This window comes from Melospiza melodia, chromosome 28 (assembly GCF_035770615.1).
Source record: "Melospiza melodia melodia isolate bMelMel2 chromosome 28, bMelMel2.pri, whole genome shotgun sequence".
Taxonomy (NCBI): Eukaryota; Metazoa; Chordata; class Aves; order Passeriformes; family Passerellidae; genus Melospiza; species Melospiza melodia.
Genome location: NC_086221.1, coordinates 8,089,076 through 8,114,679, shown reverse-complemented (window position 1 = coordinate 8,114,679; position 25,604 = coordinate 8,089,076). Strand labels below are relative to the sequence as shown.

At 47.3% G+C, this 25,604-nt stretch overlaps 1 protein-coding gene across 5 annotated transcripts; it reads right to left on the bottom strand.

Annotated features, from left to right (window-relative positions):
• Positions 1 to 185: 185 nt before the first annotated feature.
• HIPK1 (homeodomain interacting protein kinase 1) lies at positions 186 to 25,096 on the bottom strand. 5 transcript variants are annotated; one of them, XM_063178071.1, is made up of 16 exons: positions 24,989 to 25,096; positions 22,958 to 24,035; positions 17,675 to 17,798; positions 15,588 to 15,707; positions 14,767 to 14,853; positions 13,761 to 13,945; positions 13,318 to 13,480; positions 12,735 to 12,957; positions 11,794 to 11,915; positions 10,110 to 10,244; positions 7,512 to 7,654; positions 7,186 to 7,368; positions 6,477 to 6,686; positions 5,990 to 6,228; positions 5,519 to 5,667; positions 186 to 4,704 (listed from the first exon to the last, which is right to left on the bottom strand). In XM_063178071.1, exons 2-16 carry the CDS (start codon positions 24,031 to 24,033, stop codon positions 4,219 to 4,221), a joined length of 3,645 nt encoding a protein of 1,214 aa, XP_063034141.1. In that variant the 5' UTR covers positions 24,034 to 24,035; positions 24,989 to 25,096; the 3' UTR covers positions 186 to 4,218. The 5 variants fall into 5 exon arrangements, with proteins under 5 accessions (XP_063034141.1, XP_063034145.1, XP_063034142.1 ...); XM_063178075.1 differs by having other exon boundaries at positions 186 to 4,440; XM_063178072.1 differs by having other exon boundaries at positions 7,512 to 7,651.
• Positions 25,097 to 25,604: the final 508 nt, after the last annotated feature.

Here is a 25,604-nt window from a genome sequence, read left to right as displayed (position 1 = left end):
ATCCCAAATCCGCATCCCAAATCTGCATCCCAGATCCAGATCCTGGATCCACATCCTGTACCCACACCCTGAATCCACATCCCCCACCCACACCCTGTATCTCCATCCCACACCATCCACACCTCATTCCAGATACCCCCAACCTCCTCTCCCACCCCCCTTAACAGACCGAGTGACCAGATGAATAGAGTACAGAAAATTAACCCTTTTTATTGATGCATTGCAATTGTTCTACATTTTTACCATATTATGTAGAAAATACTTAAAATACAAGCTACTTTGTAAAACCAAAGACAAACATTGAATCCAAAGATAAACTATGTTTTCACAATGGACCCTTCTCCCATATAGTTAGTATTAAATTTTTAAATATCTATTTCTTTTGTTAAAATGATTTTTACATACCCCCTAAGTACATCAGCAATACAAACATAGATCAGTAATTGTCAGAAACTACCTGTATCTAGCGGCTTGTAAAAAGGAAGAGCACAACCATAAAAGAAAGTTAAATTTTACACAGTAACTAGCATATCAAATACATTTAATAAAGTAGGAATTCCATTGCAATATCAAGGATTCAAGCAGAAATACTAACATTACATATAATGTACTGCTACATGTAGTGAGATAGATATAGTTCAAGCTGAATCTGAAATCACACATTATATAAAGTTTAGCAACAAACAACCATGTGGACATGCGGCACCATTCAGAAGTTTAAATAAAATTTAAAAAAAGAAAGCAGGGCTGTGCCAATCCTGTCATTTAGAAGCAATTTAGTTTCATGTACTAAAAGAAATTGCTGAGTCAGAGGTAAATTACTGCATCCCATCAATTAGGTGCTAAGCAGGAAAGCCTCAGGAGTTGCCTCTGCAGGGGCTATCACAGCTGCAAATACAGGTCAGGTAAGAGAAAACTGATTGAACAGCTCAAGAATCACACAGACAAACCTAGCTGGGACCACGAGCTGGCTATCAAATATTCCACAGGTGAATCCCAAACTAGTTGTGAAGGAAATTAAAGGATGCCAATTCCTATCCAGAGATAGCAGACTTCTCTCCAAAAATGTGTAGCAGGCTCTGACAATGAGGAGAGTCAATTCTCGAACCCAATTTGAGGCTGGATATGCAAGGGAAGAAGGGATGTATCTCCTTAGAGCAGAACACAATACACCTAAATTGGGCATCACATACTGGGGCCAGACTGGGAGGCCCTGGCCCTGCTGGGGTGGGGTTTGCTGTGTATCACAGAGGAATTCTGGGGTAGCATTTGACAGCTTGTTCCAAATGGAGCACGTTTGATTTTACCCACATCACTTCCATCTCATCCTCCCCGTTCCAAGACTTCTGGGAACTCGGGCAGTGGAGGAAATGACACTGTGCTTTGGGAATACATTTCACTGGGATTAATTGTGTCCCAAGGTCCTATAAATGGACATTACAAGCTGCTGTTTTTAAGGGAAAGTGGGCAAGTTCTCAAAATTATTAGCAGATTTTGCTAGAGGTCTTTTTTCTTTCTCCTGTTAGTGAAGTGTTTTCCATGAAGTCCTATTTGTGAAACGGGGAGTTGGAGCTCGGTTTGCCTTTTGGTGGAAAGGCACAACTCTGTACCAAAGAGGTATCTCAAGGCAAGTACTGAACACAAGCAATGTCAAAAAAAGCAACAAAGTGCCTACAGCAACAAACAGCATCGTTTGCAGCAACGATGTGGCACAGCAAGGTTGGTTCTCTACAAACACACTGAACATCAATGGGGGCTAACGCTACCGCCCAGCTCCACAGCCCTCAGCCCTCCCTGCTCCCTCCACCTCAGGCCAGTCCAGGCTTCCTCCTAGCAGGAACGTGGGCTTGCAGAAATGGCTCGGGCATTTCTTGCCACAGCCAGGTCAGGACTGGCCTCCTTCCCACTGGGACAGAACATAAACTGGGGTTCAAGGTTAGCAAACCTCTTATTGCTGCAGTCACACGACTGCTCAAACCAGTTTATATCATCCTTCTGGACAAGATACTTTATGTGTTAGATGAGAAATAATTCCTGGTACAAGGGACCCAAGAAAACAAAACGTAGTCCAAAACCTGCACTGATTATCCAAAGTGAGTATTTCCTCTGAACACTAACTAGGGCTACAGCTGACAGACCTTCCCAACAACTCCACACTAGCAGTAGCTATAAAACTTTTTAATGGTATTATGTGCTTTACAGCAGGCTCTCTTTGGTATAAATATTCTATCACCAAGCTAGCAATATTTTACACGACACATCTGCTATTCCTGTGGGGGAAGGTAACGCTACACTAAACCTAATAAAAGTGATTGCACGTTATTTAATCACTTCTGCAATATTAGACTAAACATTCCAATGCATTCCCAGCACTACCTTATCCGAAATGCACTGACAGACACTAACAGTACATGTGCCATTTGAAGGGAAAGCTTCGAGGGGACGTCGCTTCACCGGGAACAAGAACGGAGCTGGGATGAGAGCGGTGACAGGGAGAGGGCTCTGCACCATCCTGCTGCTCTGGCTGGGGGAGCTGGGTGGGTGAATTGCTTCAATTCGACGGGGGCTTGCTGGTCCCTCGTAAGGCAAGCTCACTGTAAACTCTAGTCACACTACATCATCATTTAAGGCACTACAATAAGGGGACACACCAAACAACTCTTCATCACACATACCTGTGCAAAACAAATCCAAGGTATCCTTTCCTCTCGTGAAGCTCTACTCCTCTCTCAGTGCTACAGTGATGAGCTCTAACCATTGCATTATATCACATACATTCCAACATGAATCAATTCATTTTGGTTTAAATACAAAGGATACAACACTTCCATCCCCAGGAACGTTTAAGAATTAGACAAACACTAAGTACAGAGTTCAAGTATAATCACTACACATTTTGATTACAAAGACAGAACATTTGGGGTTAGCAGGAAGTTTTGCTTGTTATATTTTTCTAATCAATATGTACATATTTCATTTTCTGTAAAATATTAAAACACCACCAATACAAAACTTCTAAAATAGTTTTAAATTCAGTAATAAACTTTAAAATCTGGAATTTTTTTTCCTTTTTTCTTTTTCTTTCTCTTTTTTGTCTTGTTTTTTCTTTTTTTTTTCCTTGCAATTCCTACATGCACGTACTGTTTACAAGTCTTATTAAGAGCGCTTTAGAGTAGCTGCTGACATATCCAGGAGGATACGCTCACAGGAGTATAAAAAGCTGTACACATCAATACAGTGATGTTTCATTGTATTTCAAATTTATCTCCCTCCTAAATGAATCACGTGAGGCAAAAACATTAAGAAAAACAGAACAAAGCAAAGCCCTGTGCTTCTGTGAAGGAATCCAGCTCCATTATAGGGCCAGCATCTAATAAGCTGCAGAAACCAAATTTTAGAGCAATGCTGCGTTATTCACTCTCAGCTGGAGACAACAACACCACCCTGACAGAGCTGCTGAGCTCTGTCACACAGTGAGATCCTGAATACAGTTTGAACCACTTAGAAGAATTCTGCAACGAACACAACAAAAATTCAGCTGGGTTATGGAGAATGTTCCAGAACACAAAGCACACTCCAGGGTTTACAGGACTCCTGAATGTATCGTGTTGCTGGCATAAGGCAGCTGCCTCTACCAGTCCTTAAACAAAGCAGAGGAGTAAACAAAATACCTTTGACAGAAACATATATGGAGATGTAATGGCTTTTCAGAACCAGCAATTTGTTAAAGACAAAGTGAATTACAGAACAGATGTCAAAATATTAAATCTGATTTTAAAACTGCCCCAGCAACGAAATGAGATAAACATGCACATTTTTAGTGGCAACGTGGATTTGTGCAAGCTGCTAAAATAGAATCTGCAAATCTGTTTGTTTAAGTTACACAAGTTAAAAAAGACATCAGGATCTGTCTTCTGAGACACTGATTTGACACCCCTTTTGATTAGCACAACAGAACAATTTTAAATAAACGTGACCATGAATTTTTTAAAAGCATCTATAAAAAGTAAGTAAAATTTTAAAAACTTAATTAGTGACCCTCGTACTGGTAACAAAGCATGCTGCTCAGTTAGTGACTGAACTCACCAGAGACATTTGGGAACAACATACAACCAGATCAGGGAGAAACACGAACCAAGCAGTCACTCCCAGGCAAAGGTTCACCTGAAATCCTCTCCAGCCTCTCAGGCCCCTCGCAGGACAGCGCTTCACCGGCAACTACAAGTAGGAGTACTGGTTGATCTTGGTGGGGCTCAGCGGGTATCCAGTGTAAATAGCAGATCCTCTGGAAGCACCAATATAGGACTGGGGAGCGAACTGGTGTTGGTACTGGGCGGGGGGGACGTTGGCAGAGGTCAGCAGGCTGGGCCCCACGCTGACGGGGACCTGGTGCACCAGCGTGCTGGGGTGGGCAGTGTAGGCGGCGTGGCGCGACGAGCCCTGCGGGGAGAACAGGTGGGCGATGGACGTGGTGGAGCCCAGCGTGGCAGCGCTGCTGGGGGCATAAGTGTACATGTGGGGCTGGCTGGACAGGTGGGCACTGGCCGTGGCTGCTGCCAGGTGGGGATGCACTGGGCTGCTGTGCTGGAACGTGTAGGGAGCCTGAGAAATCGTTGACGTGAGGGGGGCCACGTAAGCCTGCTGCCGGCGTGGGACAGCATTGCCGTTTCTCTCCTGGGAGGCCAGCACTGTGGTTTGCTGGTTCTGCAAGGGGAGGGAGTAAATGAGGTTAGTGGTCGTGCTCAGGTGAGCAAGGCGCAGCCAGAGCCCCCTGACACTGCTGCAGATCCTCCCTCGTGACGGCCTCCCGCAGATCTGAGAAGGTGACTGCACTTCGTGGGGACAAAGGTGACACTTTTCCTCTGAAATGGGGCAAACTGCCACTTGGGGGGTACCACAGCTGGACAAGTGAGGGCAGGTGCTAGATCTGACCCAGAACTCCTCACACATCTACTCCTCTGCACGTTGGGAGGGTGGCAGCAAGGCTGCCCTGTTTTATCACCAGAAAACCTGTCTGGTGCCCATGCCAGAAGGGAACTGCAGGGGTAACAACACTCCCTCTCCTCTGCAGTGTGACCCAGAGATCAAAAGTCCTGACACAAAATGAAGTGAAACCAATCTTTGAATTGAAACATCCAAAGATGTCGGGTGTCAACTGTTAGTGTGAGAGAGAAAGTCCAGTCTTAACCTACTGGTTGGAACTCTGTGAGCTCTAAAGAAAGGTAAAGAACTAAAGAATTTCCTCCTACTGTGCCTTCAAAGTTACTCTAATTCAACAGCTGGACCTTGGTGTCTCCCTCCTGAGTGGCAAGATGGACCTGCTGTAAGTCAGGTGTGACAAGGAACACAAAGAGAGACTATGGAGACAACCACACTTGTCCTGCCCTGCACCACCCCAGCTCTGAAGAACTAACACTTGCAACTACTGATCCTGTTGCAAGCCAGCCCTCCTCCCTGCCTCAGAGGTTCCTGAAGCAGCTGTGAAGCAGCCCCAGGGCAGCAGGGCAGGTGGGCTCACCTGGCTGAGGTTGAGGGGCTGCACGCCGTTGGTGACCACGCGGTGGGAGCGGTAGCCCGAGGGTGTGATGCAGCATCCTGACGACTGCCCACTCACTGAGGCCACTGGCTTGCTCTTGCTGCTGCTGCTGCTGCTGCTGCTCAGGATGCCTGCAAGATGCCACAAGCTCAGTGCACTCCTCCCCTGCCCACAGCTCTAGGCGCCAAACTGACTGTTTCTGTCACAGGGGCTTTGCTTTAATTACAATTTCAAATGTGACTAAGAAACCATCAGGAATGGTTACAGATCTTCCTAAATGCAGCCAGATGTAACTTAAAGGTAAATCTATCAATGACTATGAAAACAGACCAAAGCTTTCAGAACAGCAGCTGTGAAACCTATGGCTTGTGGAAAGTCCAGAACAGTGAGGATGAATGTGTGACAGGGACAGGAGAGCACCTGAGCCCGGGCAGAGCACCCTGAGATACCCACCTGAAGCCTGGGTGGCCACGATGCAGTCGTTGAGCTGCATTTTCAGGGGTGGGACGATGATGGTGCGGGAGCTGGAGCTGTCAGCAGCAGCTCTGCTGGGCAGCTCCAGGGCCCCCCCAGTGCTCCTGAGCGAGGACAGGGGGTCTGGGGCATAGGGGCTGCTCAGGGACGAGTCCGAGTCAGGGGAGTCGTTGACGGTGACGTAGCTGATGACGTTGGATCTCTGCTTCATACCCAAACTGCAGGGGGAAAAAGGACAAAATACAAATGGGAAATGTTCCGGCTTTGCCCACCAGGTTACAGATCTCACTCTGGGATTTCACACCCTCCCTCCCTCCCTGTCAGATAATACTCAGATTAACAACCCAGAGATGTGATGGGGAATATTCTGTCTCATGCAGCTCTTCTGAGCCTGCCCAGGGCTCACACACCGTGTGTCCCCCCTCTCCCTGACGCTGAGCCCAGCAGAGCCCAATGCCCAGCCCACCTGGCAGGTTTGTACTTGCTGTCCTCCTCCTCGTCGGTGTCGCTGCGGATGGTGATGACGCTGACAGGGGGGCTGGGCGTGTCGGGGATGACGATGGGCTGGTGCTGCTCCTGCACCGGCACGTTGGAGGAGGACGAGGCAGAGCGCAGGGGGCTGCTCCCAATCAGAGAGTACACTTGGGTGGGCACAGGCTCCAGAGATGAGCTGGACCTGCAGGGAGAGCACAGCAGGGTTCAGCTCCAGCTCAGACAAACAGCATTAGCAACACACCAGCACGAACATGAGCAGAACCTCAGTGCACACACTCAAACAGCAAAGTGCCACAGACACAGCCAAAGGCACTCAGGGATGCTCTGAACGGGACTGAGCCACCTGAACATTGCCAGAAACTGCCAGCCCTCATCCAGCATTTCTGTCACTTGCACTGCTATGGCACCAACACCCCAGGAGTGTAAAACCCCTCTGTAAAACCAGCAAAGCACTTGGTCAACCATGTCCTTGCCCTCACTGAAATTAATAAAATTTAAATCAGTGACAACAGCACAAAGGCTTTATCAAAGACATCTTTAAATGCAATTGTAGCATAATAAAGTTACACCCTCAATGCCTCTGTGATCAGAAGGTGCTTTTTTCCCCACCAAAAGGGCAACCTCCACAAACAAACTTGTGGCTTTTCTAGGATTGGGAAAGAAAGCAATGGAATCCTTACTTGGCTGTGCTCGGTGCTGGCTGCTTGTTCTTCTTTGCTGGCACATTGCTGCTCTGCTGCTGCCTCACAACATGAGCAACCCCAACGTTCAGAGGCTGTGCTGTGGCCAAGGTGACGTGGTTGGTCAGCAGAGATGGCTGTTGCATGAGAGTGCTGTACTGATTTCCATGGGAATGTGCATTCCTGGGGCAGAGAAGAAACAAGAGACCCAAACCCCATGACTACACTGCAGGAACCACGAGCCCCTGAGGGGAAGGGAGACACTGTGGGCTCCGTGATGGATGCATTCCCACTCGGCAGGGAGCTGGAGCTCCTGCAATCCTCACCTCCAGTCAGCCAGCTGCTGGCTGCTGCCGATGGTCTCTGGGATCACAGCTGCAGGCTGGACAGAGTTGTGCAGAGCAACCCCTGGGAGCTGCTGCCAGGTGGAAGGGAGCAGGATCTGCTGGGTTCCCCCCGGCCAGGCCTGCTGCAAAACAACAAACACAGACACGAGGATCACTAGGCTTCAGTTCCTGCAGGGGCGGGCAGAGATCTGTCCAAGCAATAAATGCACCAGGGTGGATTGTTAGCTTGCAGAGATACAGCTCATCCTTGCATGTTCTCCCAAGGACAAGAAAATCAGAGGAATGAGCTTCCCCAACATTTTGCTGATCTCTTTTATCACTGCTGTCACCTGGAGAAAACAGTGTTTACATCGTGCTGCACATGCAGCCAGGTATTGCACTGCCAGGTGCAGCAGCAGTGCTTGGGACTATTTCTGAATGTAAACTCACACCACTGTTCTGCTGAAAGGTCCCAAAATATGAAACCAATTTGGTCCTTTCTGCTTTTCTGCCTTGCAGGATGGTGTCATTATTGCGGAAATTCACCTACCTCAGCTGAAGCATTGAAGAAAAGCCACATTGAGAGATAATTTGGTTACATGAAGGCAGGTTCAATTCATTAATATTATCACTGTCCCAAATAAATTTGACAGCATAATATTTCCATGATTTTGATAATATATGGCTTTCTGTCCTGCAGCTTAAACTGCAAAACCTGTTGTTTCAAATTCAGTATTTCTGCAAGTAACAGATCCACTCAGTACAAATAAATACCAGTTCCGAACAAGAAGCCTTCAAAGCAGAGAGCTGCTAAAACCTCTGCCAACATAAGCGGAATAATAATAATAATAATAACATTGAAAAAATGAAAAATAAAAAGAGAATTATGTTAAAAGTCACACCATGCGTCTTTCCAAAAGCCAACACCTGCACAAGACAAAGCAGAGAGTTTAATACAGCAAGATTTAAATTCCCAATGAGAGGCAGAAATCGGGCCTTCCAAGCGACGAACTGTTTTGACAGAGGAAGGACAAAAATATGCAAAGCTTAGCAAATGGCTAATGCAAACTCAGGGGAAGCAGCAAGGGAGAAGTGTTGGAAGCACTAAAGGTGAGCAAATTCACGCCAAAGGCTCCCAGAATCCAAACAGAACTAGTCAAGTCCTCCAGAGAAACTCAGAATGCAGGCTCAGAGTCTGGAGACAGCCGGCTCTGATCCCCACTGCTGTACAGGGGAGCTGAACCTCAAGTCCACTGCACACACACAGCAGAACAGAATTTGCCTGTTGAATCAAAGCCCAAATACACTTTGGAGAACATCACTAACAACTCACTTGTGTCCCAAGCTCTGCTATAGTCACCCCTTGCTGTTTTTGGAGCCCAGATTGCAGCCTTTCAGCAATCAAACTTCAACAGGAGGAAAGAAGAAGCACCCCTGGGTCTGTTCAGCTCAGAGCTGTGACCAGGAGAGCCCCACTCTCCTGCCTTCCCATCCCCAGAAGCAGGGAGCAGCTCACTTGGTTCACGAGAACTCAAATGAGTGGGTTTAAATTTCAGGACAGGTATGACTCGAGCAAACTCCACTTCAGCAGAGGTCTCCCTCTCGGAAGAAAATGACATTCAAACTACCACTTTAAAGCCACAAGAAACAACATGGTTCACACAATGGAATGTGCTTTGAAGGACATGTGAGGATACCAGCACTTTAGTGCACTGCAATGTTTTCATAAGCTTCACTGATCTGATTCTGGAGTTTTACAATGACTTCTTTGTGGCACTTGCAAAGTTGTTCTGATGCAGGTGCCAGAATACAGAAGAGGACAATTTGGCAAACGTACATTTCTTAAAGGTGTGTTCATTCCTTTCCCCCATCCTTTTTTAAAATTGTTCCAAATGACCTAAAAGCTAGCTACTGACATTTTGGATACTAGAGCTCACCTTTAATTTCAAGAACCAAGAAATACATATCAACTGAAAGTATCTGTGAGGAACAGAATCTTTATCTGGATGAAGCAAGCTACGTGCGATTGGCTATAAATAACAAAAGGCCAGAAAATTATTGTCAATGTTCAACAGAGGTTAAGAGAAATCAACTGCCAGAGCAATACATTAAAGGATTTGCTGTCATTAGGGATTTTAGCCTGTGCTTAATGATCTGAAACATTTCTCCATACAAAGCAGCTTTACACGTGTTGCAAACAATATATGGAGCTAACTTGCCAAGTAGGTCAAATTCTGGCCATCCAGGTACCTGTAGCAGAGTCAAGCTAAAGACTGATTCCTTTGTATTCCACAATCAAAAGGCAAAGATAGGAGAGTAAGTGAAGAACAAGAATGATTACAACTCTTCTAGGGTCTAGTTTAGAAGAGCTTTCAGTACTAGGCTAGCAAAGGTAATAGTCAATGGATCTGGATTCTTTACAGAGCCACACTAAACGTCAGAGTCAGACAGTGCTTCAGCAATGTTGGGGAGGAAAACAACAAGACATTAAGATGTAGCAAGAACACAGCCACAAGATGGCACATGCTTCCATGCCCTCTGCAAGTCTAAGTTAAAACAAAAACTCAGTTAGTGAACACAATCAAGGGAGGCAATTACCAGTACTGCAGCCGTCTGTTCGACCAGCGCCGGCCGGCCGGCTGCGCAGTTCAGGGTAAAGGGCACCGCATACTGCGGCGTGATGGTGGCTACTTGAGGATGAAGAGTTGCTACCATTAGTGGTGTACAGCTTCCCTGAAATGTAGATCAGGCAGTGAGTGAAACACACGAGCTGAGGCAGGTCAGTGCAGGTCAGTGCGCCGGGCAGGGCCGGCGCCGAGGGAAGGGACGCACCGACACCAGCACCGACACCAGCACCAACACCCAGAGCCTGCACTGCTCCACTGGCACCTCCGGGGCACCCAGGACAGCACGAGGAACTGGGAATCTCCAGTCCAGGGACACAGTTCAAAAGTCAAAACAAGTCGGGGAAAAATCTGGGGACAGGACCTCTCCGATGACACAGTTCAAAAGTCCAAATGAGCTGGGGAAAAACTTGGGGAGGGGATGTCTCTCTGATGACACATTTCAAAAGTCAAAGTGAGCTCAGCTACTGGCACTTTACTGGGTCCCAGAGGGCAAGTGACAGCCATGCTGCACTCGCCATGGCACAGTGCACCCTGGGCAGCTCCCTGCACTTGCTGTCAGACCTTCAAATCCACACACAGAACTCTTGAGAAAAGGTAAACTATGGGGTTTCATGGAAGGCACAGCAGGTCTTTGGTGTCATGAAAGAGCAAAGTTATCCACGATGAAACCACCCAGACATGTATTAGTCCATCAATTGTCTAATTTAAATTAGATTCTTGGTGTACAATTTGCACTCTTGGATTCAGGTGGGCCCTCAAGTGGATTCTGCTTTTTGAATACTGTGACCTGTATCATTAATGCTAAAGAAACCAGCAATCACAGAATGCTACCTAAACATTTGGACTGAACAAACTAAAAATTACTCTTCTACAAGGTCTGTAAGTGCAATACACTGCCTGAAGAGTAAAACTAACAGAGTATGTGTTAATGCCAGCAGAAAATAAAACTATGCAAATAAATAAAAATGCACTTAATTATAAAGGCAACTACAAATTTTCAGTGAATAAAACTTGTGAATCACCAGGCACTTATACAATAAAGGATTACTTTTTGGAAATTAAAATGGGTTGAATTTATGACACAGTACTAATATTTAAAACAGCATTTTTGGAATAATTTGTGAATTTTGGTATTGTATGTTGCCTAATCTGCAAACTGCAGAAATAGATATGTCATTGCTACACAGTAATTCACACTAAGAATGTAACTAGCTGAGGATTCAGAAATAATTTTGTTGACTTAAAGATGAAATTTTAGCATGAGTAATCTGTGTTGTCACCTCTGTTTACCGGGATCTCACTTCTCACAGCAATGATTTCTCCTGCCACATTTTTAAAGTGTAGGCAAAAATGACCAGCACTGCCCTACAGGCAGTGTCCATGCCTGAAAAACACAGCCTCTTTTTAGCAGCTGAAAACCACATATTTATTCCCATTATTAAATCAAACTCCTAAAACCAGGGAGCCACATGACATAAAATAGTTCAGACTTTAAATATTCCAGAAAAACAAAACAAGACAAGAAAATACTCTCTTAGAAGTGATCTCCATTTAACCTTTCAAGTGTGTCCTGAGAACCCCCTGCTCTCAGGCAGGTTCTCCTGGATGGTGCAATTGCAGCTGAGCCTATGAGGGGTTTGGGGTGGCTTTTTTACCTGTGTGAGAACTCCAGACTGGATCTGCAGTGGCTGTGCTGCAGGTGCTTGTGGCACAATTGGGACAGCATTTTCCATCCTGACTGGGAACCCAGAATGCTTTGTAGTTGCCTGAAGTCCAGCTGTGGAGGACAAGACACATCACTGAGCTGCTGCACTATTCTTTAGCTTGTTTCCAAAAATCAAATTTCTACTAAGGATAGGGTGGGATTAAGGGATAGGAAAGCTTTGACAAAATCCTAGCAAAACACCAGCTGAACATCAACTTCTGCACCCTGGGATCCTGCAGGGCCATGATGGACAGCTCAGCTCTGTGGAGTCTGGTTTGCACAAACAGTGACACAGACTCCAATTCTAACCTGCCTGAGACAAGTTTGAAGTTCAAGCCTTACACCATCAGTTCCCATGTCACAAATAACCCTCCAGAGTAAGACAATGCAGGAATCAGCATAGCTACAGAACCCTGAGGATGAACAGAGGCATGAACAGAGCTGCCTGTGCTGAGCTCCCTGACCCACAACCTGTGACAACCTGCTGGTGGCAGAAACCTGCATCAAGGCTGTGAACTGAGGCTCAAACACCAGATATTTACTGTTGAGATAACAAACACAGCAAGACACACAGATTTTCAGGCAGGTCTGGCTCCTCTGCTCCCTGCTTTCTGTGGAATGCTGCTGTGTTCAGTTTGGGGGGAAAAACTGGTTGAGCAAGCAGCTGGAGCCTGCAAGCCAGGCAGGCAAGGTCCTGTCACCTGTTCCAGCAGGACCTGGAAGGGAATCAAGCTGCCTGCACATGTCTGACCTGGTTCTGCACCTCCATCTGATGCAAGAGCCCCGTGTGACACCCACAGAGAGCTCTGCTTTGGTCAGGCTTTTCTCAGTTTGGTCCACATCACAACTTCTCCTGCCTTAACAGCATCACACCAAGGGTTCTTGGCTTACTTTGAAAAGCAGGGGGACACACAATGAAGGTCTGCTGGAAGGGGTCTGTCTGTGTGCAGATCTGGGTGGTTCCAGGCTGCAGGGAAACGCTCTGCTGAGCCACTCCTGCCACTGGGGCTGCAGAGGAGGGGTACAGGGCAGACTGGTAGTTGAGCAGGGAGACGTCAGAGTTGGCCAGGGAAAGAGTAGCAGCAGCAGTGGAATTGGAAGCCAACACACTGGCCTAGAAAAACAAACAAAAAAAAATCACTTATCTCCTGTAATTTTATCTCTTTTTGTTATAAAACAAACAACAGGAACCATCAATATAAAACTGGGAGGAAAGCACCTGGAAAATGTTTGAGGTAAAAGGCTTAAGACAACACAGAACAAAAGACATGAATTGCACCCAATTAACTTATGTTGCTGAACTGACAAATTTTCAATACATGAAGAAAAGAGATTCCTTGGCCTGAGTTTTGGGAAATTAGACTTTGAGACAAGACTATGAATTTTGGAGAGTAGTTTAAATTTTGGCCTGAAGGCACCAAATCAGCCTACTCCTTGTCTTTGATTAGGATAAAACAGGTGGGAGATGCTGTACCTGGTTGTGTACTGTGTTGAGCTGGTTGTTAAAGCTCATTGTCAGGTTTGTGCTTGTGTTAGGAGCAACGTGAGTGGTGAAAGGGCTCTTGATCTGATTCACTGTATCATACATGTTCACTCTTCTCTTGCAGATCTCCATGTTCTGAAAGCAAGATTTCACACTGGAACAGAATGACAGAAGGAAAACATCAGATTTGTAAAAACAGGACACAGATGTGACAGATTCCCAATTTTATGCACAGGTTTGGGTTCTTTTAAACCAACAAAGAATGTCCTAAAACATGAAAAGGAAGCTTATGAACATTCCATTCCTTACACATGCCATTGCTATTTTCAGATCAGCCAGGAACTGCAGCAAATAGCCCTGACAGAAAGCTGGGAAGTGCTGCTCTGTGATTCCAGCAAATCCTGGAACAAAACAGCCCATGCAGGGGAGCTTACTGGTTACTGTGGGGGAAGTCCAGCAGATGTGCCATTGTAACAAAGGAATGGTTCAAAGTCTTCAGTGGAGTAATTCTCTTATCTGCATCAATTGTCAACATTTTCTTCAACAAATCAATGTATTCCCTTCGGTCAGCCTTCTCTGCCAACATGTCGGTCCCTTCTAAGTCTGTAGACATATTCACCTGGAAAATCACATGGGAGCAGTTCACACAAGCATCAGATTAACTGCTGCCTAACAGTTCAATAATTCACACCACACAGAAATAGTTATTAGGCATTTCTGCCTCTTAGCCAGACCAGTTTCAGGTATCACTGCCTTTCCCTTGCTCGTTCTAGGAGAGAAAGTCAAACTTGCACATGGAATTCTCTTCTCAACAGGGAGTTGGGTCCACTCAAAGGGACCAACCAGGCTTCATTCTCCACTCACTGGCAAAATGCCCTCATGTCTTGGGGCAATCTATAAGGGGCTGGCAAGCCAGAATGATTCCACCTTCCCTGCACAGATGTAACCTGATGGTAACAGCTATAAAAGCGACAGAAAATTGGTATTTAAGATTTAAGGCCTCATGATATTAAAACCATTCAGATATTCCTTCATTTTACCTCTGAGGAGAGAATGAAAATAAGAATGATCTGTAGTTTTTGTCACTATTTCCAAAGTCTCATAAGAGGTTTAATCCTACAAACACATTTGAAAGGGCTCACTCTCTTACTGCTCTGCTATACTGGGAACAGGCTGGGCACACCCCTGCTAACACACTGAGGCATAAGAAAACACAAAAGATTTCAAACAGGTTTATAATTAACATTTTGAATGTTTTTAATCCACTGATTTCTGATGCAAATTGGCATCACTGTAAACCTCCATCAGTGCTCTGAACTGCCAGTAAAAGAGGTGCTCCAGCACAGGAGCCTCATTGTTAGAGATCCCCCAAAAAATGAAAGTTTCTAAATTAGATGTGGAAAGTTAATGAGTTATCTGTGCCCCAAGATGCCCACACACCTGCGCCATATCATCCAAACAGTTGAATATATATTTCCGAGCTTCTTTTGATTTTATTCCTGTTTCCAACTCATGTTCTTCTGGGGTCTATAAAAGAAAGCATTATTATAAACTGAGATATTGTGTATTGATAAGGAAAAAGCATCAAGAAACTGCTGAGGCAGATGATCAATTGCTGCTTTCAGACACACCACACACCAGCAGGTCAAACCAAGGAGCCCTGGGATCCCATTCCCTCAGCTGGAAAGATCATTCACTGCAAAGCTGAATTAACAACAGCATGACTTCATTTCAAGGCTGCCTTGGGTAGTGCATTAGCCAGAAGAACTGAAGGTTTCTGATTTAGAAAGAGGCTATAAATATTTTAAATCCCTCTTCTACAAAGAAGAAAGGCAAAATTCCCTTCTTTTTTGCTGCTCAAAGGCAAATCAGGCCTAAATCTCATTCTTTCCTGTCCTCTGCCAACCCAAAACCAGATTCCTGATAAACTAACAAGCCCATCACAAAATACTCCATATTTTACTGGTTGGATTGTCAGGAGATGACAACAAGATGACACACTTCCCTGGGAATGAGCAGCCCATAATGAGCAGCCATTATCTGAGTGAGGAACACCCACCCTTTGCTGGTGCTACCATCCCTGCTGCTTTTGTCAGAGCAGCACCAGGAGCTCTGCACAGCTCCTGCAACCTCAGACCCCAGCCAGACACACTCCAAAGCCAATCCTCACTCACAGTGTTTGCACAGCACCCAAAAAGGGGTGGGAATTTCTATCAGATCCTCAATGAAAAGAGAATTGGGGATGGGAGAGACAGACAAACCTTGAGCCTCCACAGTGGGTATCCCAAATTTGGATCTCTGTTAAAAAACCTGCTTGTTTTCGTTCCTGCACTGAGAAGATACTCCGCTGGAAGGCCTTGAGTTTGTGAAATATAACGAATCTAGGAAAGAAAATTACAGAAGTGAGGACTCCCACCATAAAAATTCACAGCTAATGGGGTAATTAACAGCCAGGTTTGTTCACAGCTAATAGGAAATTACCTGTAAAGAAAGACTGCCCAGATATGCAAAACTGCAAAATTAAAGGGACCATCTTAAGTATTTATAAAGCCACTTTTGCAATCACGCAAAAATTTCAGGTTTTAAATGCATCTTTCTTATTTTATGGAAATGTTTTTTGCTAATGTATATGCAACCAGACTGTAGGTTTTTAAGACATAAAACAGTGTAAGAAATAGACATTTTGAGGGGAAAAATACCACAGAATTTATCATGTATGTATAAATAATTAAAGGCATGATTATCCAAGCAACATTGCTGTGCCTGCCTACACAATATGCTAGGCACACAATTTCAGAATAACATCATGGCAAAGCTCTCACTGACCAAGAAACCAAATATCCTCAAACACATTTACTACACTTATTTTTACATGTTAAAAAATAGCTCAGAATTTTCAAAGATCATCCTGAATCCTTGTGGTTGTATTGATAAGACTCTGGTAAAGGGATAGCAATTTAAAAGCTATGCTCAAAAGGAAAGCAAACAGCAAATGTATAAAAAATTCCACAGTGTTAAGGTAACCATGCCTTGATCAAACCATCAATTACAGATCATTTACAGCTCTTTAGCATTTCTTCTTTGCCAAACTCCTGCTATGGCACTGTGCCAAAACAGGGCACTGTCACAGCTTGTGATCACATCAATTTATGGGCTCACTTTTCAGTTAAGCCACGGCGGATCCAAGTGTCTGCACGTGGATATTTCTTGTATCTGTGTGATAGTTCAGGTAGCAGTTCTATTTTTACAGGACAAACTTTTGCTTTACAGCCAAAGGGTGTTCATAAAAAAAGCTGTAAATCCCATCCCAGCCCATGAACTCATTGCTGGAGAGGTCCTCTCACAAGTTCCACCTCAACTTTCACTTGCTGCTGCAGAATCTCAAAAAAAAAAAAAAAAAATGAAAGCCAAGTCATCTTCAGTGATGAAGGGAAATTCAGACATCAAAATGAACCCCATGAAGTCACACCTCACTGCAAAATCCTGTCATTAAGCAATGGAAAAAGCAGCTCCTCCCCAGCCACCTACACCAGCAGATAAGGTTCTCAGAAATTACACAAAACTCAGTGCACAAGGAAACCACCAGGCCCTACCTCAGCTACTTTCTAACTCATTGTGCTCATTAAGGTACCACTGTGCTTCCTTTGGAAATTTACAGTGCTGGGAAGACACATGTGAGACACTCAGTAAGTTTTCATGTATTTTATCACATAAGGAAAACCATACCAAGCACTGCAACAAGATCCCACTGTAAAAACCCCAGTGGAAAAGCTACTCTGAAAAAAACCCCTCTCACAGACTTTCTGTCCTTTTATAGGCACTGACTAGGCCAGGTAATAATGCCAAGTATCCACAGAAAGGACTAATTAGTTCAAGATGCCTCTCAGAGTCTTGCCCTTGGATTCCAAAGACAGCTTGAGGCTCACACTTTGCATAAAAACTGAGGCTTGCTGTAGGTATTAACAGGGCAGGAATGATAGGCTTGCTCTGTCCCCACATGGAAAAACTGCCCTCATGGTGAAATTACAGAGGGTGTTTCACACCAGGACACACACACCCTGCTTCTGCTTTGGCAGGAAGGGGTTGCAACAGCTCTTGGGTTTGGAAACCAGGGGTTAACTGCAAATTGGCCCCTTTTTTTGGACAGGATACACTCAGCTCCAGTGAAAACACACAGAACTCTGTGCTCCCTGCCCAGAGACAATGGGAATATCACAGAGAGAAAATGAGCTCAGACAGCAGCAATGTGCACTGATGAAAGCTGATGCAGGACATGGGGGGTCAGGAGGATGTGAACACAGAAAATCAAGGTTTCATGGGAAGATCCCACACCCCCCAGTGCTCTCACCTGGTCGTACTCAGATGCTCCTGGATACAGAGGCCAGCCCAGAAAGAGCTCAGCAATGACACAGCCCAGTGACCACATGTCAATGGCTTCACAGAACGGCAAACCCAGGATGATCTCGGGAGCTCTGGGAAGGGAAAAGGACAGAAAAAAGTCAAATCTTCTACTCTAAAAGCTGCATTTCTTCACTCTAAACAATTCTGGGTAAAGCCCCTCCACACACAAGAAAATCTAAAGTGAAAAAAAAACCTGTAAAGTGAATACAAATTATTCACTTTAAAGCAAAAGTTGTTTCCTAGGGTGGCCTAATGGATCCCAACCTTTTTTCACTTAGATGGATTCATTTATTGCCACGGTGCCCCCCAGCTCCTAGGAGGCCTTTATATCACAGTTGCATAAAGCTACTCCTTGAGTAATCAGTTTAATTACACATGACAGCATGTGAGGTGTCCCTGAGACAGCACACAGCATCACAGAATTATGGAAAGACCTTCAGGATAATCTAGTCCAGCCTATCCTACCAGAATTGGGCAGAAAAGCTCCGGCAAACAGGGACTTTTCTAGGAGAAGGTCTTGAGACCCCAGGTTGGCAGCTGCAGGAGGCTGCCTGCTTCATGTGGTGAAGGAGAGCACCTGCAGAGCCAGGAAAAGGAGCTCCTCAGAGAGCAGCTGGGTTTCTATCAGCAGGTTTTCACGCAGGGTTTGCTCAGAGAGTTTCGAGTCTAAAATGGACGCAGAGAGCCCAGCTGGAGGTTGTGTTTCAGGTTTCTGTGCACTCAACCACACCTAATGCAAAATGTACCTGTCTGGCCCAGCCTTTAGGGGAGGTGATAAAAAAACCTCACACTCCAAGCAGGGTTTGCTTCTCTAACAGGTTGGGATTTCAGGGAGATTTCTGTCTGGAGCTGACTCATAACACAGAAGGATGTTTTAGTGCAGCTCCTCACCTACACAGAGTTCTGAAACAAACCGAGGCTGTTCCGGCAGCAGAAATTCTGGTCCCACATTTGCATAGAGCACAAAACCCCAGGTGCTGCAAGCCCCAGGTGAGCTGCTGTGGGAATTTACCCTGGAAAGTACAGGAAATACAAAAGCCTTGACCTTCGTCATCAATAACTAACACAAGAGCAAAGGAAGACAGAAAAGGCCTAAACTCCAGGCTATCCATTTCCTGGTCATGCCCCAGGGCTTGTGTGGCATTTCTGCTGTTTCACTATGGATACTTCAGTTGTTAAAAAAGGCTCTGAAACCATCTCTGATCCCTTTACAGAATTCTAAAAACCAGGGCTTGCATAATGTACAGGTGTCAGTAAATTTGACACTCACCCTCCTCGACTCCTCAGCCTCCCAACTGTTTATCCATGGCAAGAGTGACTCCCCAATTAATCACCCTTTGTGCAGTGGTGACACAGAGACACCTTTTGTTTCAGGTGTCTACACAGGTGTCTCCCAAACAGAGGCACTCAGCCCAGCTGCACAGGGCACCTGAGAGAGCACAGGATCAGAAAAGGCCAGGCTGGATAGAGCTTGGAGAACCTGGGATAGTGGAAGTGTCCCTGCCCATGGCAGGGGTGGGATGAGATGAGATTTAAGCTCCCCTCCAACCCAAACCAGTCTGGGACTCTATAAAAAAAGATAACCTCACTGTTGTAGTGAGGTCACATTTATTCTTTGTTATACAGATTTTATGATGTCTGAGCCCCCCAAACCAGAGCCATGATACAACTCCAGTAATCAGAATAACAGATTGTTCGAGCTAAGACATAATGACACTCTCCACTCAACACTGATCTGTTTCTACCTTCTTCTTTGGCTGCTCCTGACAGTTGTTGACTTTGGAAAGGTTTCTCACATGTGAAAATATAAATGATTGTGCAAGTACAAGCAGTAGCTGATATCTGAATGCTGACTCTCCTGCCAACATTTATATTTTAAGGAAACATGTTAGAATGGATACAACTTTCTACAGGCTAAGTAATAGGTGCAAACCAGAGGAATCTCTTTCTTCACAAGTAGAAAAAATACAATTCATACATTTACACAGGAGCCTCCCTTGCCATTACATTACATCAGCAGCAAACTGTACTGCTCCTTTTGATTACCCTGATGTGGGAATTTCCAATTCAGAAAGGACCCAGACCTGTCATATAAGGCATGCTGCACTTGGACTGGCAAACAAACTAAAATGTAGCTGGCTTGTGGAATATGCAGAGCATGCTAATCCTTCTCTAGTGTGCTAAAAACTCCCCCCTAATTCCAAAGGAAATAGAGATTGGTGGCAGTTTGTTGGTCTTTCACTCCAGGATGGAACGGACTCACATATTCCTAAATCTCAACACCACGATGATAGCAAGTTGAAGTTTTGTATTTTATTCCCTGCAACTAAATAAACGAACTTCTCATGAGCCACCTGATTTCATTCTGATTGCAGGACAGGGCTGGGAAATCAGAATTTCTCTCATCTCCTTTTCCATCACTACAATTAGCAGCCTTATGAGATGTGAGCTGAACCAGGACAGCAGGCAGAGGTCACTTCCATAGCTGCTCTGCCAGAGATTAAAGTGATTTTACCATCTTAAGCTCTTTGAAATAAAATCAACAACACTCTTTGCACAGATGCTCGCTAAGCACTGCCTCCCAAAGCTGACAAACACACTCAGGCACTCTCAGAAGAGAAAGGACTCACAGCAGCCCCAGAAATCTGCAAGATTCCCTCCCAACATTTCCAAACGCTCCATGTTTACACCAGTGCTTGGGGATGGAGGGGACACAGAGCCTGTGCAAGTGCAGCGATGCAGGGAGCAGCAGGGCCAGCTCAGAGCTGGATTAGCAGAGTTAGACTTGGCAGAGGCACTGCTGCTCCCCAGGCCAGCATGGCTGGCACAGAAGTAGGTCATGGAGCCCAGAGCAGAGGTGAGAAATGGATCCTCCTGCACTCTGCAGCTCCCCCAGTGCCCAGGGCCACCTTCTCATGGCCCAAACTGCCCAGTCCCACAGTCTGTGCTCCACAGGCAGCACCAGGAGGCAGGGAGCTCGGTAAACTGCCAGGATGGCTGCACTCACATTTAACACAGGGCATGAGGAAACCCCACTCTGTACGGCAAGGAGATCAGTACTGCAGGAATTTTTTATTTCTGCACACTGTTTCCTTCCATTGTTCATCCTCCCCAAGAACAAAAGCAACCTGAGCATGGTACTCTCGTTTTCAGGTGAGGGATTACTGCAAAAACATCCTAGAGCTGCCACAGGAATTGCTCACTGCAGAGAGCTGATCTACTCCTACTCCACGATGGGCTTCAGAGCCAAAGAATTCCTCCTGGGCACTTCTGCTCAGTCTCCGAGGCGTGAGCAGTAGAACTGCCCCTCCTGAGTGGGGTCAGGCAGCAGAGGCAGTTTCTGTGGAAAAGGGATCTTTCCACAGCAGAGCTTACCCAAGGGTCAGTAACAGGGATTGAAAGCTAAAAGGTGAGCACAGAGAGGTTTATTTTTAATGGCTGGCAGACAACCATAGGAAGAATTGGTCTGTGCTCTTTCATTAAACACAGCACTGAACAAAATTCCAACCTGGAACTCATCTGAACACTAATTTAATGTGAATATGGGTAAGGCAATCCAGCTCTCCCACAACAAGCTGGTTTCTGCACCATCTCTGTAAATTCCTAGATTATGGACTTTAGTAATCATCACCATTTGACTAATTACATATCACTAAATACTAGATTTCCACATCACAGCATTCCTCACTCCAGCCAAGCAGACAGTCCAACGCCACCTAATCCCAGGTTATTTGCCTTTCTGGCAGAGTCAGTCATCCCAGGGAGCTGCAAGGGGCTGGAGTCCAGTGCCCCACACACAGATGGAGCAGGAATTTCCCTCCCTGCAGCCCCTGGAAGATTCTTATCACCCCTAACTGCTTTTCCTCAGCTAGATCTGTTTTCTGAGATACCAGAAAATGGAGAGCACCATGGGCCTCCCCAAACTGCTTTGCTGACACATGTGGCAAGTCAGATAGAGCAGATTCTTGACCAGTGGTCACCTCTTTCCATGCAAAAACAACAAAACTGATGATGTATTTTAGAGAGTGGGTGTTTTCACAGAGCTGGGGGCACAGGGGACAACTGCACTACAAACAAAAACATACCAATCAATAGTTTGGAATCGGAAAGATTGGTGCCAACAAGCTGAGCAAAGATCATGAGCAATGGATTAAGAAAAGTCTGTATCACATGAAAGGAATGTCATGGAAAGCTGGTACTGGGTGCTGGAGTTAAAAAGAAAAACAACACAAAAACAAAGGGAGCAAGCACACAGGGAGCATGAGGGATGAACAGAGCAAACCTACAATAAGCCAGGCTTAAAAACTGAAGTGAGCAGCCAGGGAAGACATCAAACAAGGCAGAGACACAGGGTGGGGCGGAGTGTCTCAGTCCTGTCTGGTCCCAGCTGGAAGGACTAGATACTAGTTCTAAGTTTTGCGTCAAGTGAGCTCACATTCCACCCAAAGCAGCCCTGACAACACAGCACAGACTCTGCACGGCCCTTTGAAGCAACAACTTCTTTCTGCATCCGTTTATTGAAGTCTGCTGCTACTTAAATTCAAATACAGACTTAACAGAGCCAAGCTGGAGAAATAATTGAAAGAAACAGCATAGCTTGCTTTACACACAGTCTCTGAGTTTCAATGTCTCTGGCCATAATTTACTTTTAATTCTTGGGCAGGAGTAGAGCAGAAGACATCTCTAATATTGCTAAGGGAAGCAGAGATGTTTCTCACCACTGCTCTAAGGGAGCTGCAGGTCTCATGAAAGCATGACCTAGCCAGGGTTGACACAGGAAGTCATGTGCTCCTGAAGGGGGTTCAGACAAAGATGAAGAATCAGAAGAAACAAAAGTGAATAGAAATTGGCATCCCTTTGACTTCTCTCCCTTCCAAATGTCCAAGGTTAATGGACTAGTTTCAGATCATAGCAGACACATTCACTACTTAACACTTCTCCAGTTTGCCACCTCATACAGTGCCACAAGCCAGTGGACAGGATAAAATCACTAAATGCACTGATCTGGGGGTGAAAGGAAGGTGCTGGGCTGCAGATTCATTAGGCCACTCTAAGGCAGCCATTCTATTTATTTACACCCAACTTTCAGAAGAAATCTCCAGGAAACATGCAGAGCTGATGATTTCCTGCTGCCCCTCAGCTGGGGTTACACAGGAAAGCTCAGTGTGGGCAGAAGGAGCCCCCAGCAGGACCAGCCTGACCTGGCTCAGGGAGCAAGGGCAGTGCTCACCTGTAATAGCGTGACTGCAGGTACGTGGAGCACACGGCCTTGGACACGTGGCTGGCTGACCCAAAGTCTATCACCTTCACTCTATAGGGCTGGCGTGCAGGATCCACCAACATGATGTTCTCTGGCTTCAAATCAGCGTGGATCAGACCCAAGCTCTTCAGCTTCATCAAGGCAGTTGCCACTTGCTGCAGGATGGGCCGGATGTACTTCAAGGGCAACGGACTGAACTTGTTTTGCTTTAAGAAATCGTATAAGTTCTGTTCCAGCATCTCAAAGACAAGGCATGTATGATTCTTGTGTTGAAAGCACTCGTAGGAGCGGACAAAGTTGTACTCATCAGCATTCTCACTGCTCAGGCGAGACAGGATGCTCACCTCGATCTGGCCCTGCCGGGCGTACGAAGGGTGGTTCTTCAGGATTTTGATGGCTACAATCTCCTTCGTGCTGCGTTTCCAACATTTGGCCACCTGCCCGAACGTCCCTCGTCCCAGGAATTCCAAGACCTCATAGCTGTTGGTCATAGAGCACAGGATCTCATGCTGGACCAGCTGATAATCTCCCTCCCCACTGGAGCTGCTGCTCTTCGTGGTGACCGTGGTGGTCGTGGCCGCAGCTCCCACCGCAGGTCTGTTTTGCAGCATGAGAGGTGGATGTTCCTCAATGATCTGCACACTACCGTTGCTGTCGACCTCTTCACTTTTCCTTTTTAATCCACATTTTTGGTATGGTTCCAGCAAAGAAACGTTGCTCCTGTGGGTGATGGTCTGGCTGCTCTGGAAGGACGCTGTGGCGCTGCTGCCGGTGCTGTCGGCCGCGGTGACCACGATGTGCTCGACGGAGGGAGCGGGGAGAAGGAGGTTCTGGTCGTAGGCAGGGATGCTGAAATTGGCTACCTGATGAGAGGAGCTGGCTTGCCCTTGAGCTGCTGGGAGGTTTTTGCTGTGGGTATAATACTTGTCACTACTGCTCTGTCCTGAAACATCCCAGACAGACGGCTCCACTTTCAGTTTCTTGGCACTGCAGAAGGCACTCGAGGATACTGACGGAGGGGAGAACACCTGCAGCTGTGAGGCCATACCTGGAAAGGAAGAGGAGAACTCATAAGGGACAGCAGGCTGGGATGGACAAGATCCTCTAGCTCACAAAACCCAGAATGACAAAAATCCGGTATTTTTCTGAGCACCATGCGGTGCCCACCACTGAGGAAGGGAACATCTCTAAGTGCTGCCCTAAGGGCATCACCGAGCCAGGCTGTGCAGATTACTGCATCTGAGAAGCACACGGCTCTTTATCCAGCTCTCTAAGGGCTAAAGGAGTCCCAGGACACGAATCAGAGTCAATTCGGTTGGAAAGAGCTCTGAGATCATCGAGTCCAAGCTGGTGACCAAATACCACCCTGTCATCCAGACCAAAGCGCTCAGTGCCACGTCCAGTTGCCCAAACACCTACAGGGCCGGTGACTCCACCAGCTCCCCGGGCAGCCCGTTCCCGTGTCTAACGAGTGGAGAAATTCCTGCTATTGTCCAAGCCAAACCTCCCCTGGCGCAGCTCAACACTCTGTGCTCTTGTCCTGCCGTTCGTTACCCGGGAGAGCAGCCCGACCCCCACCTGGCTACACCCTCCTTTCAGGGACTTGCAGAGAGCGATAAGGTCACTCCCGAGCCGCCTTTTCTCCAGGCTAAAACAGCCCCAGCACCGGAGAAAACAAAGCAGAGGATCGGGGGAGCGCAGGAAGTGGGAAGACCCTGCGAGAATGCCGATCCCGTGCCCAGGCCTGTTTCCTAGGCACTGGAAAAACAGACTCGGTGGGAAACCCAACCGCGGCAGGCCCGGCCTCCCCCCGGGGCAGCGCCCGGAAGGCCGGAGCGGAGCCCGCCGGGAGCGGAGCCCGCCGGACCGGACGGGGCCGGGCCGTTACCGGGGCTCGGGCCCGGCCCCGCCGCCGCCGCCCCGGCCCGGCGCAGCCCCAGCGCGGGGGAAGGGGCGGGCCCGGGCCTGCCCGCCCCGCCGGGCCCCGCCGCCCGCACTCACCGCCGGTGGGGGGTTCTCAGCCGCGGGCCGGACCTGCCTGGGGGACACGCGGGGGTGCGGAGCCCCGCAGCGGGCTCATCATAGCCCCGCCACGGCCGCCGGCCCGGCCCGCTCGGCCCGCGCTCGCCGGGGGGAGCCCCCAGGCCGCTCCGCCGCCGCCGCCAGGCTCCGCCGCGCCCTCACGGCCCGGCCGGGCTCCCCCCGCCCCGTCCCGCCGCCGCCCCGGGCCCGAGCGCCCCCGGCCCCGCCGCGCTCCCGCCGCCGCTCCGGGCCCCGAGCGCCCGCACAGGCCGAGCCAGCCGAGCCCCGAGCGGGCGAGCGCGCACGTGACCGCGGGGCGGGGCGGCCGCAGGAAGCGCCGGGGCCGGGCCGGGACCGAACGGGGCGGGGCTGGGGACGGAACGGGACAGGGCTGGGAACAGACCCGGGGAACGGAACGGGACAGGCTGGGAACCGAGCGGGGCCGGGATGGGGAACGGAACGGGGCCGGGGAACAGAACGGGACAGGCTGGGAACCGAGCGGGATAGCAGAGGAACGGGCAGGAACTGATGCTCAGGAAGTTGCACGTGAACACGAGGAAGAACTTCTGTGCTGTGAGGGAACAGAGTGCCCTGC